At 33.1% G+C, this 12,767-nt stretch overlaps 1 protein-coding gene across 1 annotated transcript; it reads right to left on the bottom strand.

The window, feature by feature from the left end:
* Positions 1–1,156: 1,156 nt before the first annotated feature.
* LOC100244356 (chaperonin CPN60) lies at positions 1,157–7,049 on the bottom strand. The gene is made up of 18 exons (XM_002285572.5): positions 6,807–7,049; positions 6,678–6,702; positions 6,459–6,590; positions 5,495–5,654; positions 5,075–5,250; positions 4,849–4,944; positions 4,061–4,165; positions 3,811–3,897; positions 3,636–3,725; positions 3,439–3,519; positions 3,284–3,352; positions 2,997–3,074; positions 2,718–2,813; positions 2,473–2,572; positions 2,289–2,392; positions 1,819–1,924; positions 1,617–1,695; positions 1,157–1,521 (listed from the first exon to the last, which is right to left on the bottom strand). The coding sequence occupies exons 1-18, from the start codon at positions 6,842–6,844 to the stop codon at positions 1,416–1,418; spliced, it is 1,728 nt and encodes a 575-aa protein (XP_002285608.1). The 5' UTR covers positions 6,845–7,049; the 3' UTR covers positions 1,157–1,415.
* Between the last annotated feature and the right edge of the window lie 5,718 nt (positions 7,050–12,767).

The raw sequence follows: 12,767 nt of genomic DNA, 5'->3' as shown, positions 1-12,767 counted from the left end.
GTTGAGTGGTTGAACTGGCCTGCCAATTTTGGGCTGGCATTTTTTATTTTTCTTCCTTCGGCTTCGGGCTGGGTGCACTTGTTAGTCTCGAAGTAGATTTTAGACTATGGTCGGATGTTATTGTGAGAAAAACTAATGCTTTGAAAACCAAACCGGCGTGGCCAGTTTGACCGATGGGACCATCGATCAGCGCCTGGTCCAGTTCGATCCAGGCTTTGGAACCAGATAGACCAACGGTTGGACCGCTGTGAATTGGCCGCCCAAACAATAATACCCCTGGGCTCTTGTTGCCCTCATCTCCTTTCGATGTGAGACGGAAGTTGAGTTTTGTTTTGAAAAATTCATGTGAAGGAATTGAACCGTGAACCTCTTGAGTACAAGGGATGGGCTGTGACCAATGTGAATCATGCTTACAAAATAACGTGATTGATTTCAAAAAATTTATAATAATAAATATGTAAAAGATATAAGTAAAATAATATAATATTTTTTTAAACTAGAAAATAATAGGGTATATGCTATAAGTATATAATTTTTTGGTATTTCAAATTTAAATATTAGACATTTTATTTAACATAATTTAAAATACTTATCTAGGATTTAATTTAATAATATCAAAGATGAAAAATAATTTTAAAATTTTATAATTATTTATATTTTTATTTGAATAATATTTAAATTATATATTAATCCCATCATGGTAACCATAGTTCGACCATCATGAAAACATTGTGAAAAAAACTTAAAAGTCGGACCGGTTGTCTATAAGCGTTTGCTTGCGATCCGGTGTTTCTAGATTGATTTATTCTTGGGCAGGGTCTCGAACTTTTGACTGACAAAAGTGAGAGACACAGTATATGTGCCACAAGATGAAAATTTTGTACATCAAACTGTTCTCTCCTGTGCCATCTTTTGTGTAGCTGATCCTTGAGTCCAAGTTTCACAATGTAGTGGCGTAGTGGGGCATCGCGCTCAAGTATTCAATCATTTGAAGCCTCATGTGATTTGGGTTCTGCTAAAAGAGCCTGGTTTAATCAAATTTGTCATCATTTTCAAAGCAGCTAACCAAATGTAACAATTTCGTCAGAAACAGAGCATACTCGAAGTTTCAATGTCTAATAAAATGGCGTAGAAAACAATAACATAGCATCCATCATGCACGGAAGAGAATTTTTTATTTGAGAAAAATTGAAGTCTCAAATCCTTCCAAGCACTATCAGTGACAGTTTCACCCCCATTATCAGAACCTAAGTACTGACCTCTCACTATGATTACATGGTTGCCTTACCTATGACAGGAAAAACAAAGGCTCATTCATTCAAGACAAAACCCTAATAATGCTCATTTCAGATGTGAATTTTTTGGGTGGAAATAATGTTATGTCAGGTAGATCAGTCTACCAGCTGCGAGGCCCGTTAGTAGTCCATGCCACCCATGCCACCTCCCATTGCAGGAACTTCCTTCTCATCCTTTGGCAGTTCAACCACAACAGCTTCAGTTGTTGTCATCAACGATGACACACTGCATCAAAGGCAGCAAATATGGCTTCTTATTTAAGGAATGAATGATATAACTGAATTGTAAGAGGCAAAAACTAAAGGGGGTCCTTGGCTTACCTTGCAGCATCAACCAAAGCTGTTCTAATTACTTTCAGTGGATCAATAATTCCAGCTTTGACCATATCAACATATTCACCTAAGTGAGCAATGGATAAACAAAACCATTTTGAGTGCAAAAAAATAATAATAATACCACACCCACTTGGTGAAAGAAACTAAGGGCATATAAAAACGAAAATAATTCAAATGTAGCACAAACCTTTGGCCGCATCATATCCAAGATCAGGGTTATCCTGCTCCAACAGCTTCCCAACCACAACAGCCCCCTCAACTCCAGCATTAGAAGCAATTGTGAACACAGGTGTCTGCATATAAAATTAATATGGGAGGCTGTCAGGACATAAGAAGAGAGCAGTAAAACCAAATCCATTGATTAAACTGAACATAATGTTCCAGAACTTTTCAAGCTCCAGACAAGCCCTAAGAACCACTGAATGTGCATGCACACGCTGGGAGATAGATTGTTAGTCCACAATGTTACATCAAAAATTCTGGCAAGACTTAAGTTTGATGAGAGATCAACAAGACCCAACAGACTAATCTCCCCCCAAATGGAGTGCTTTATCATGCTATCCTGAATGACTCTTGTGTGATTCCACAAGAATTATTTACAGACTAATCCAAGCTGAGGAATGTCTTTTAAATATTAGAAAATGAATGAATACTAACTTTCAGAGCATTCTGGATAATCTGAACACCAATCTTCTGATCAAAGTTTGATGTTGGCAGTTTGTCCAACTCTTTGGAAGCATAAAGAAGTGCCACGCCACCACCTGCAAATATAAATTTTATGAAGATTTGTCCAACTCCGGTTGAGTAGTAACCAAGGGAAAATGCAAACCAAAAAGCTTACCTGGTACAATTCCTTCTTCTACAGCTGCCTTAGTAGCATTTAGAGCATCTGTAACCCTATCTTTCTTCTCACTAACTTCAGCTTCACTAGCTCCTCCTATCTGCAAAGGGAAGCAATTTTCCACCATTTTTATATATATCTAGATAACATTCCCCATGAATCTGAGTACCAGTACAGTAGCTCCTGAGTTTAGAGCCTCAACAAGCCTAGACAGTAATGTTGGGGATTTGTAAATTGATACAGACCTTCAAGACAGCAACACCACCAGAAAGCTTGGCCAACCTTTCTTGCAACTTTTCCTTGTCATAATCAGAAGTGCTCAATTCAATGGCTGACCTAATCTGCCATCCCAATGTAACCAAATGAATCCAATTACAACATGAAAAAAATATATAAAATTTGGCATTTGCTTCGCAATGAAGGAAAAACCAATCGACAGATCAATCATCCAGAGAAGAAAAGAAAGAAAAAGAATAAAGAATCAGGAGATTCTAAATAACATGTGAGAAGAAAGTAATATGGACCTGCTCACACCGTTCCTCAATGGCCTTCTTGTCACCAGCCCCATCAAGGATAACAGTATCGTCCTTAGATATTGTAACCTAAAACATGAACCTAGTTAGTTATGCTGCAAAAGACCTGTATAATACAAAGGGTGCAGTTCATTCTATAACCTAGAGTTAAAACATATATTCATTCGGAAAATCAACAATTAAATAGAAATTAAGACACATCAATATGAATATTACTCCAGTGGAAAAAATCATAGTCCAAAACCAAAATACATATCTTAAATGGTAGCAAAGTTTACCTTTTTGCAAGTGCCAAGCATATCCAGTTCTGCCTTCTCAAGGTTCAAACCAAGCTCTTCCGTTATAAGCTACAACACAGAAGTCAGATACAAAATTCAGAGATCAGCTGACAAATTATCATGGACAAACAACATAAATAGGATGGTGAACCTACCTCCCCTCCTGTGAGAGTTGCCAGATCCTGCAGGGCGGCCTTCCTGTTCTCTCCAAACCCAGGTGCTTTGATGGCACAGACCTTTAGAGATAATGCACAATCCATATAAGATCCAAATTATATATAAATCCTTTAATTAAAAGAGAAATAATTTAACATAAAAATACATTATCTGTATCTAAAGAAACAACACCTACCTTGATTCCAGCACGAAGCTTATTTAGAATAAGAGTGGCCAGTGCTTCGCTTTCCACATCTTCAGCAACAATCAGTAAAGGCCTCTGAGTCTGAATAAGGCAAGAACAATGTAGTCAACTAAACTTGATGCATGTAAAGATCTAATTGAATCCGATTGACCAAAGACCCACTTACCTTTAATGCCATCTCTAGCACTTTCACAACAGCATGTATATTCGAGATTTTCTTCTCATGGATTAGAACAAGAGGATTTTCTAGTTCCTGTAGTATATAGATATGGACACTCAGTTTTAAGTGAACAAGTTGATGTTACTTAAACCAGCTAGTGACTGAAACATAAGCTTCTTTCATATTACTTCAATTATGAAGTAACAGCATCCAGACATATGTCAATCAAACGAGTCACAAGGAAAAAAAAACTTACACATTTTTGGGTTTTCTGGTTTGTTATAAAATAAGGGGATATGTAACCTCTATCCAGCTTCATCCCCTCAACAACTTCCAATTCATTATACAATGTCTTCCCATCCTGCAACAATTCCCCATGGAAAGAGTTAGACATATAGTGCAATTTAAAAAATTCAGCAAAATATAAGAATAAATATTAAAATAAAAAAAATAAAAGAAAATTCAGCTAACAAAAGAAGCAAAATGCCCAATAGGGAAAGAGAAACAGATATATACAATTTAGCATTATAAAATGAAAAAGCCTAATCCTAGAGCGTTGCTAAAAAAAACCAAATGAGGATCCAATATAAATAAGAAAACTAGGCAAAGGCAGCAGGCTGCCTGGTTGAGGATTGCAGCTTCTTTGTTTAAGATATTGTCATGCATCAAAATTCCATCCCATTAAGCAATCTTTTCATAATATAGTTCTTTTATAGGTAATTCATAAGAAATTTGTATTAAAGACAGAAGAACTTTCATGGTCCCTAAAGATGATTAAGGAGGAGAGCATTAAGTTCTTTTGAGTAACTTTAGCATCAAGTTCCTCTTATTTTTTGATAGACTTCACATTCCTTTTCATGCTGAGGAATATTGTGTGTTCCAATCTGCAACTCAACTGTTCTATTCACCTTCATATCATTTGCAAGAATATCAGGATATGAGAAGACTGAATCAGGACTCATAGCAGGGCCACACACCATGAAGAACTCATGTACTTCAAATCTAAAAGAGTATGCAACATCACAAGAACGACGAGTGACTTACTGAAATTGTGATTACTCCCTCTTTGCCAACTTTCTCCATAGCCTTTGCGATCAATTCACCAATTTCTCTCTCACCATTTGCTGATATTGTCCCAACCTATAGAAGTTAATTTCTATCAATTACATGATAATTTAAAAACTAATACCTTTTCCATTAATAGTCCTGGGCACTAGAGGGCTATCAACTGCAAGCATCTACCAAAATAACTTAAGCCTAGTAAACAAACCTGTGCTATTTCTTCAGATGTGCTGATCATCTTAGCTCTGCTTTTCAAGTTTGTCACTACAGCATCTACTGCCATCGAGATACCCCTTCTTAGGTCCATTGCATTCATTCCAGCAGCAACCGACTTGCACCCTTCAGTAAATATTGCTCGGGTAAGGACTGTGGCACAGGTGGTACCTGAAATCATCAAAAATAAGGGATCAGATCTATGTGTAACAGAAACAAAATAAACCACAGAGACAACGTAGACAAGTATGCATTGTCATAAAACCATTCTCTCTTTGACCCACGCTCTAGCGTGCAAATGATGGAATAGCTGTTTTAACCATTAAATCATTTGCAGAAGATGCATCAATTATCAAAATAGAATCTTCAAACCATTTTAATAGAACCACTAAAGTTGCAACAGATGAAAACTTACCATCTCCTGCTACATCATTAGTGGCATTTGCAACCTGTTTCACAAGGCTTGCACCAACATTCTTGATTCGATCCTTGAACTCAATGCTTTTTGCAACAGTTACACCATCTTTTGTCACTTTTGGGGCACCAAAACTTTGCTCTAGTACCACGTTACGCCCCTGGAAACAACAAAACGCTGATTAACCTTTTTTAAGTATAAACCACATCAATTAACCCAACCCTCAATAGAGAATTGAAATAAGATGCACCAAGAATCAATCAGAATTCCATTCACTCAACTGCCACTAGTTAACATTCAAGGGATGACACAAAAATAACTAATTGGAAGAACTAGAAACACAACTATCGACAGCATATATAACTCAATCAAACACAAAAAAAGACAGGGAACACAAATACCTTCAGCATTCAATTAGGAAATGCAGCACATTTCATGCATATGCTACAATTTAAACAATTTTTCACATTTATGTGCCTCATCAATATGAGGACAAAGATCTGAATCCCAAATTTGATGAATCTCATGTACTAAAGCAATTTTTTATTTGCCGAGGTATAACCTTCCAATTTGAACTATTCACACAACAGCCTAAAAAGTTCCTACAATCCAGAGTATCTTCCTCTGAGTTTCATTCCATTTTTTGACCAAGCAACAAAACTAGCTAAACCCCACCATTTCATTTCCATATCTGCTTAAATCATCCATATCAGGCCGATATTCAACATAAATAATCTACAAGGGAGCATTATGAAGAATCCCCATCAAATAAAAAATAAAAATAAACAGAACTCAAACCCTCAAAATAAAACTATATACAGTTCAAAGCACAACATAAAAGTCACTTGATATCAAACTCACAATACACATTTTTTGTTCAAAAGTCCCCTTTTTTTACTACATCAGCGATAGCATCCGCAATGGGTTGAAGGAACTGCATCGCATAGTTAGAAAAGAAGTTTACCTTGGGGCCCATGGTGACTCTAACAGCATCTGCGAGCTCTTCCACGCCCTTAAGCATCAAGGCTCGAGCCTCAACCCCGAATCTGATGTCTTTAGCAGCATAGTTTCTGCTCCAGTTCAGCCTACTACCAATCTAAACCACACCAAACAAAACACAAGTATTAATAAAGAGAGAATCAGAGACAGAGATGCTTACGCAAATTGGTATTGCGGATCTCACCTGATGGGTGCTGTTCCTAGCGATCCTGCAAGAACAACATGGAAGATGAGATCAACGATAACAGAATCTAGTGAAAGGGGCAGAACCCAATTGTTAGAATGCCACAAAATGTACGGGAATGGAGCATACCGAGCCTTGGAAGCGAGACTGGTGGCGAAACGGTACATGGCTGGGGAGTTGCAGAAGCTGTAACTTCACGAAATGAAGGGTTTTAGAGAGAGAAAATGAGGGTTTCAGAGAGAGAGAGAGAGGAGAACTCGGTTGCGACGTGAGGAGAGGGAAGCAACACCTTTTAGAGAGAACGGAAGAGTCTAGAAGGAGCAGGAGTCTTTAGGGTTTAGGGTTTTACACAATTCAGGCTCTACGGGTTTAAAGTTTGGCTTGTTTGGTCACATAAATTTTTGTGTGAAAGGTCAAAAATCAATTTGAGAAAAATCTTATTTCCATTTTTATTTGGGATTTTATTTTATTGTATTATTTTCTTTTTAAAAAAAATACTTATTTGATTTATTAGAGGTACAATACGATAAAATTTTATTTTTCCTTATTTTTGTACAATTTTTTATTATAATGATTAATTAATTAAATTTAGAATTAATCGGTTAAAAATAATAAAATAATCCACATATTCATAAATTTAACCTCTATCATGTTTTTATTTCAAAAATAACTTATTTTTACATAAATATTTATAATTATTTCACGTATTTACATATAATTTTTTTTAAAATAGTATTTTTATAAGAAAAAAGTAAGGACATTTTTATCAAAACACAAAAAAAAAAAAAAAAATGGATGAAGGATTAGATTTTTTAAATTAGGTTTTTAATGATCATTTTAATCAAATAACTCTTAAATTTAAGGCTAATTTAGATTGATAGAGTGGAGGAAATTGGGGTGTAACTTTTTTTGAGTTTTGAGTTTTTCATTTTTGAAAAAATTGGCGTTTTTATAATTATTTTTTTCTAATTTATCTTTTTAAATTTATTTTGTCTTTTTATTTTATATTATTATTTTATTTTTAATTATTTTTCATATTTATCTCATTAACCCTATTATAAAAATTTATTATCACTTTGCTTTTAATTTTTTATATTTATCATTTTAATTTTAAATGTTTTTATTTTAAAATATTGAAAATATAAATTCATTCAAAAATTAAAAATTTATTATCACTTCACTTTTAAATATTTTTTATATTTATTCTTTTAATTTTATTTAATTTTAAATGTTTTTATTTTAAAATATTATAAATATAAATTTATTCAAAAATTAAAAAATTATCATCACTTCATTTTAAAATTTTTATATTTATCCTTTTAATTTTATTTAATTTAATTTTTTTTATTTTAAAATAATAAAATTAATGAAGTTCTAATATTTTATAAATTAAAATTAATTTGATAAGATAAATTATTAATATATTATTTTAATTATTTAAATAAATTAATATAAATAACAAAAAGTTGTCACCACAAATTTGTAATAAAATTTTAGAGATTAAATTTCAAATAAATCATTTTAAATTTTTATTTAAAATGTAATAAAACATGTTTTAATAAAAGTAGTTTTAAAATTTTAAAATAAATGAATATAAATATATTAAATGAATTTAAGATAATTTTTCTAAAAAAATTTATAAATATTATCCTTAACCATACTTATGTCAATTAAGAATACAAAATAACTTTAACATTTATATTCTTGATTATTTTATCATTTTTTTTATATTTTTCCAAGTATTTTCATAAATTTTAAATAATTTCCAACCCACCAAAATTTTCATATTCATCGATATTTTACCCATATTTCTTATGTATCCATAAAATTCAAAAACTTATATGTCTACATTTACCATATTTCATCCCTGGTTATTTCTTGGTTTTTAGTTACTAGTCCTATAAACCCATCGTAGAAGTGGAATTCTATTGAGTTTCATATGTGATGTAACTCTCCTATGCCACCTCATGGTTAGAAAAGACATATTTAGTAATAACAAACTATTTAAAATTAGAGGCGAGAGATTTCAAGAAAATATAAATAATTCAATTATTAGACCAAATAATATTACTATGGTTTGGGATAAAGTAATAATATTAATTTGTACATTGCAATGGAATTGTATTGAATCAAAAGGATACCCAAGCACATTCTTGATCTAAGGAACTACCTAGAGGAAGATAAATATGTAGTCTACAATTTTATCCCTTGACTTTAAATTCTATGCTTGATTTCCTTAAACCATAATTTGGATAAATTCAATTTAAGTAATTTATCCCCTTTGATGTTTATAAATATTCAATATCAATTCAAATTTATAAACAATCAATCACACGAACACACTAGATATAAGATAGAAAATCACTTATGAAGTTACCTTCAACCTTTATCGATATGAAAAATTACAAGTCTATAGATCTTTAGACCAATCCATTAAATATGAAAGAAAAATATATAATTTTATCTCGTTTGGAAGTTATTATCTTATGAGATTTATACCTATCAACATTTATACATCTTCATAACCACGATGGAACACACCCTGCTCCTTAGTGGACCACCTTCAAACTGTATTGAAACTTGATGGCTCAAATCCTCGACCTATGTTTTTGCTTCTTGAAAAGACTTTCAAGATTTCTTGGTTCAATCTTGATTTTGAAAGTTTAGGAACAAAGTTAGAATAATAATAGTAACATTATATATGAATTTTCAATGTTTTATTTTTTTGTATATCAATTCCAAAACCCTAATACTATGTTTTGTATATCAAAGTTTGAGGGAGAATGTGAGGGAAAGAAAAGTAAAAATAAAAATAAAAAATAAATTTGAAGTTAATAAATTATTTTTATATACTACTTTAAACTCATTATATTTATTTTACTCTTCTATTTAAAAATTAAATAAGTTAAAAATATATAAGTTTTTTTTTTTTTTTTACTAATTTTCAATTATATTTGACTTTTTTTTTTTTCATATTTTTCATAGTAAAATTAAACATGTGAACATAATTTCTTTGTATTTTTTTTTCCTTAATACTTTTTGGGAACTAAACACAACCTAAGTTTCTAGTCATCTCACACTAAGGAATATTTTTTAGAAAAATAGGAACATTTTAATAATTTGTTTTTAAAAATTTGAGTATAAAAATGCAGGGCGAATGTCTCTTGATAGTCCACCCCATACGTTTGAGTGAATCCTTTTGCAACTAGCCTTGCCTTGTACCGTTCAATTGATCCATCTAAATTGTATTTTATTGTGAACACCCACTTGCAACCTACTAGAATTTTTCTTTTTAGGTTTTTTCACCAAATCCCATGTTTCATTTTTTTCAAGAGCATGTATTTCGTCCTCAACTGCCTTTTTCCATTTTAGTTCCTTCAAGCTTCTTGTATTGTTCTCGGAATATCAACACCTGCTAGATTAGTTGTTTGAGCTCAAAGAGAAGGTGATAAATGATCATATGAGACAAAATATGACATTGGGTGTTGAGTGTAGGTTCTCACACCTTTCCTCAATGCTATGGGTACATCAAGCTCATCAATATTAAGGTTTATAGGGGATAAATGTATACCTAAATTCAATTTAGACAAGTGACCATGTTGAAGGTTCATCGAATTCTCTACTCCTTTTGAAATATTCATTCTTGAATAAACACGTAACTCAAGTTGTAGCTACAAATCTCCCCTTGTTGTTGATATTAAGGGTTTGTTGTACATAGTCATCATTGGCCAAGATGGATTGGAAGACTCAAGTAAACTAATGGATGGACTGGAAGACTTAGGTAAGCTAATTTATGGACTAGATAGTGAATTCAGTGGTGGTTCAAGTTGTGGTATCGACAACTTTGGAATTTTTGGAGTTTCTAGTTGATTTAAGGATTATGGTGATGCTGGTATACCTGCAGAAGGTGGAATAGAAGGCAGGGATGCAGGTATACCTGTAGAAGATGGAACAAAAGGCTGCGTTTTTTTATCAATTTGGTGATGTTGGTGTACCTGCGAAAGGTGAAACAAAAGGCAGGAATGCTAGTATGCTTGCAGTGTTAAAGTAGAGAGAGTATTATTGAGAAACAAGGACTTCACTTTTTCATTGATTAAGAATGAATATATATATATACAAACTAAAACACAAAAATAGGAAACAATCCTAGAATTAGCCTAAAACGCAAAAATAGAAAATTACAACTAATTAAAATAATTTAAAAATAGAAAGAAAATCTATTGTAATGAATTCTCTAATATGCCCTCTCAAGATGGAGCTCCGGAGGAGACGCCAATCTTGACCTGTAATTCTTGGAAGTGGCTTCGTGGAAGCGGTTTAGTAAGAGTGTCAACAAGTTGATCTACTGAGGAAATTGGATGACGACCAAGATAGACAATATAGACACTTTGTGTTGAAGAGTAACCAAGAAAAACACAAGGAGTGGAACAAGAGTCAAGTTTATGTTGAAACCACGGATAACATAAGCAACCGAACACCCGAAGTTTGGTGTAGTTGGGTGGAGACTCAAAGAGTTTGTCAAAAGGAGATGAGAGATGTAGTGTAGGTGTGGGCATACAGTTGATGAGATATACAATAGTGGCAAAAGCGTAAGTCCAATAAGTTAGAGAGCCCTTGGTACACCGCTGTAATTGTTCCTTCAATTGTTTAATATGACCACGAGATGGTTTGACATAGGTATTGGCTAAAGTTTGCCATGCATCAAGGGAAGTGGTGGTGCGAGCAATAAACGGTTGTAGTGAAATGGAGATAGCACCAAGGAGAGTGCTAAAGATGAGACGATCCTGACGCTTTCAGGTTGTGTATGCCGAATTTGGGGATGCAACACTAGTGACGGTGACAGTGGGTGGTGGTGGAGTATGAGCGCCATCAATGAAGTGATGAAGATCATAACCTTCAAGAAGAGATTGGATTTGAAGGCTCTATGTGAGATAATTGGTGGATGACAATTTGGTGATATTGGAGAGATTGATTGTAAGGAGGGGATGTTGAGAATCTTGGGAGTTTTGGATAGTGATAGGATCGTTGGTGGAAGAGAAGGATACATCGGAAGCCCTTGAGGAGAAGAAAAAAAAAGGAAGAAAATACGCCCAAGAAGATTAGGCTCTTGATACTATGTTGAAGTGGAGAGAGGATTATTGAGAAACAATGGCTTCACTTTTTCATTGATTAAGAATGAATATATATATATATATATATATATATACAAACCTAAAACACAAAAATAGGAAACAATCCTAAATTAGCCCAAAACACAAAAATGGGAAATTACAACTAATTAGAATAATTTAAAAATAGAAAGAAAATCTATTGTAATGAATTCTCTAATATGCAGAAGGTGGAACAAAAGGCAGCATAACATTCCAAAAATTTTCTTAACCTAATTTCTTTCCTTGAAGGGAATTTTTGGTGTAAAAAGACTGATTTTCAAAAAAATGTAACATCCATAGAGACAATATTTTCATTTTTCTAGACAATAACATCAATATCCCTTTTGAGTGGCAGAATAACTGAGAAATACACACTTAAGTGCTCTAGGTTCCAATTTGCTACAGGTAGGGTCATGAATGTGGATAAATGAGGTACAATCGAATATTTTCAGTTGAAGAGAGGTGAAGGTTCGTGTATGTGGGAAACAAGATTGATTTTTTTTAAATGTGTTTGGAATTCCAAAACTCGAGAAGGCATACGGTTGATCAAATAATAGACCGTAAGAACTGCATCCCCCCAAATGGATTTAAGTACATTGGTGGTGAATATTATGGAGCGGGCTACTTCAAGAATATGAGAATTTTTCCGTTCAACAATCCCATTTTGTTAAAGACTATGACTACAAGAACTTTGGTGTATGATCCCATTTTGTAACAAATATTTTCCTAAAATTGTATTAAAGTATTCATCTCCATTATCGGTACGAAAAACTTGTATTTTTTAGTTAAATTGGTTTTAGACCATTAGATGAAATTTTTTGACTGTTTGTTCAATTTTTTATTTGTCTTTTAGCAAGTAAACCCAACAAACCCTGGTGTGGTCATCAATAAAATCACAAGCCATTTTTTTTCGGTGACATTATGAACTCTAGAAGGACCT

Source organism: Vitis vinifera, chromosome 5 (genome assembly GCF_030704535.1).
Source record: "Vitis vinifera cultivar Pinot Noir 40024 chromosome 5, ASM3070453v1".
NCBI classification, from domain to species: domain Eukaryota; kingdom Viridiplantae; phylum Streptophyta; class Magnoliopsida; order Vitales; family Vitaceae; genus Vitis; species Vitis vinifera.
Note: the sequence above shows the minus strand (reverse complement) of the source record. Positions and strands in the feature narration are given on the sequence as shown.

Excerpts from the sequence above, each read along its gene's own strand:
- LOC100244356 (XM_002285572.5), bottom strand. The coding sequence starts at position 6,844 with ATGTACCGTTTCGCCACCAGTCTCGCTTCCAAGGCTCG. Across the intron at positions 4,945-5,074 it reads CATCTGAAGAAATAGCACAG|GTTGGGACAATATCAGCAAA; the intron begins GTTTGTTTACTA and ends TAACTTCTATAG. Across the intron at positions 3,353-3,438 it reads CAACTCTCACAGGAGGGGAG|CTTATAACGGAAGAGCTTGG; the intron begins GTAGGTTCACCA and ends TCTGTGTTGTAG.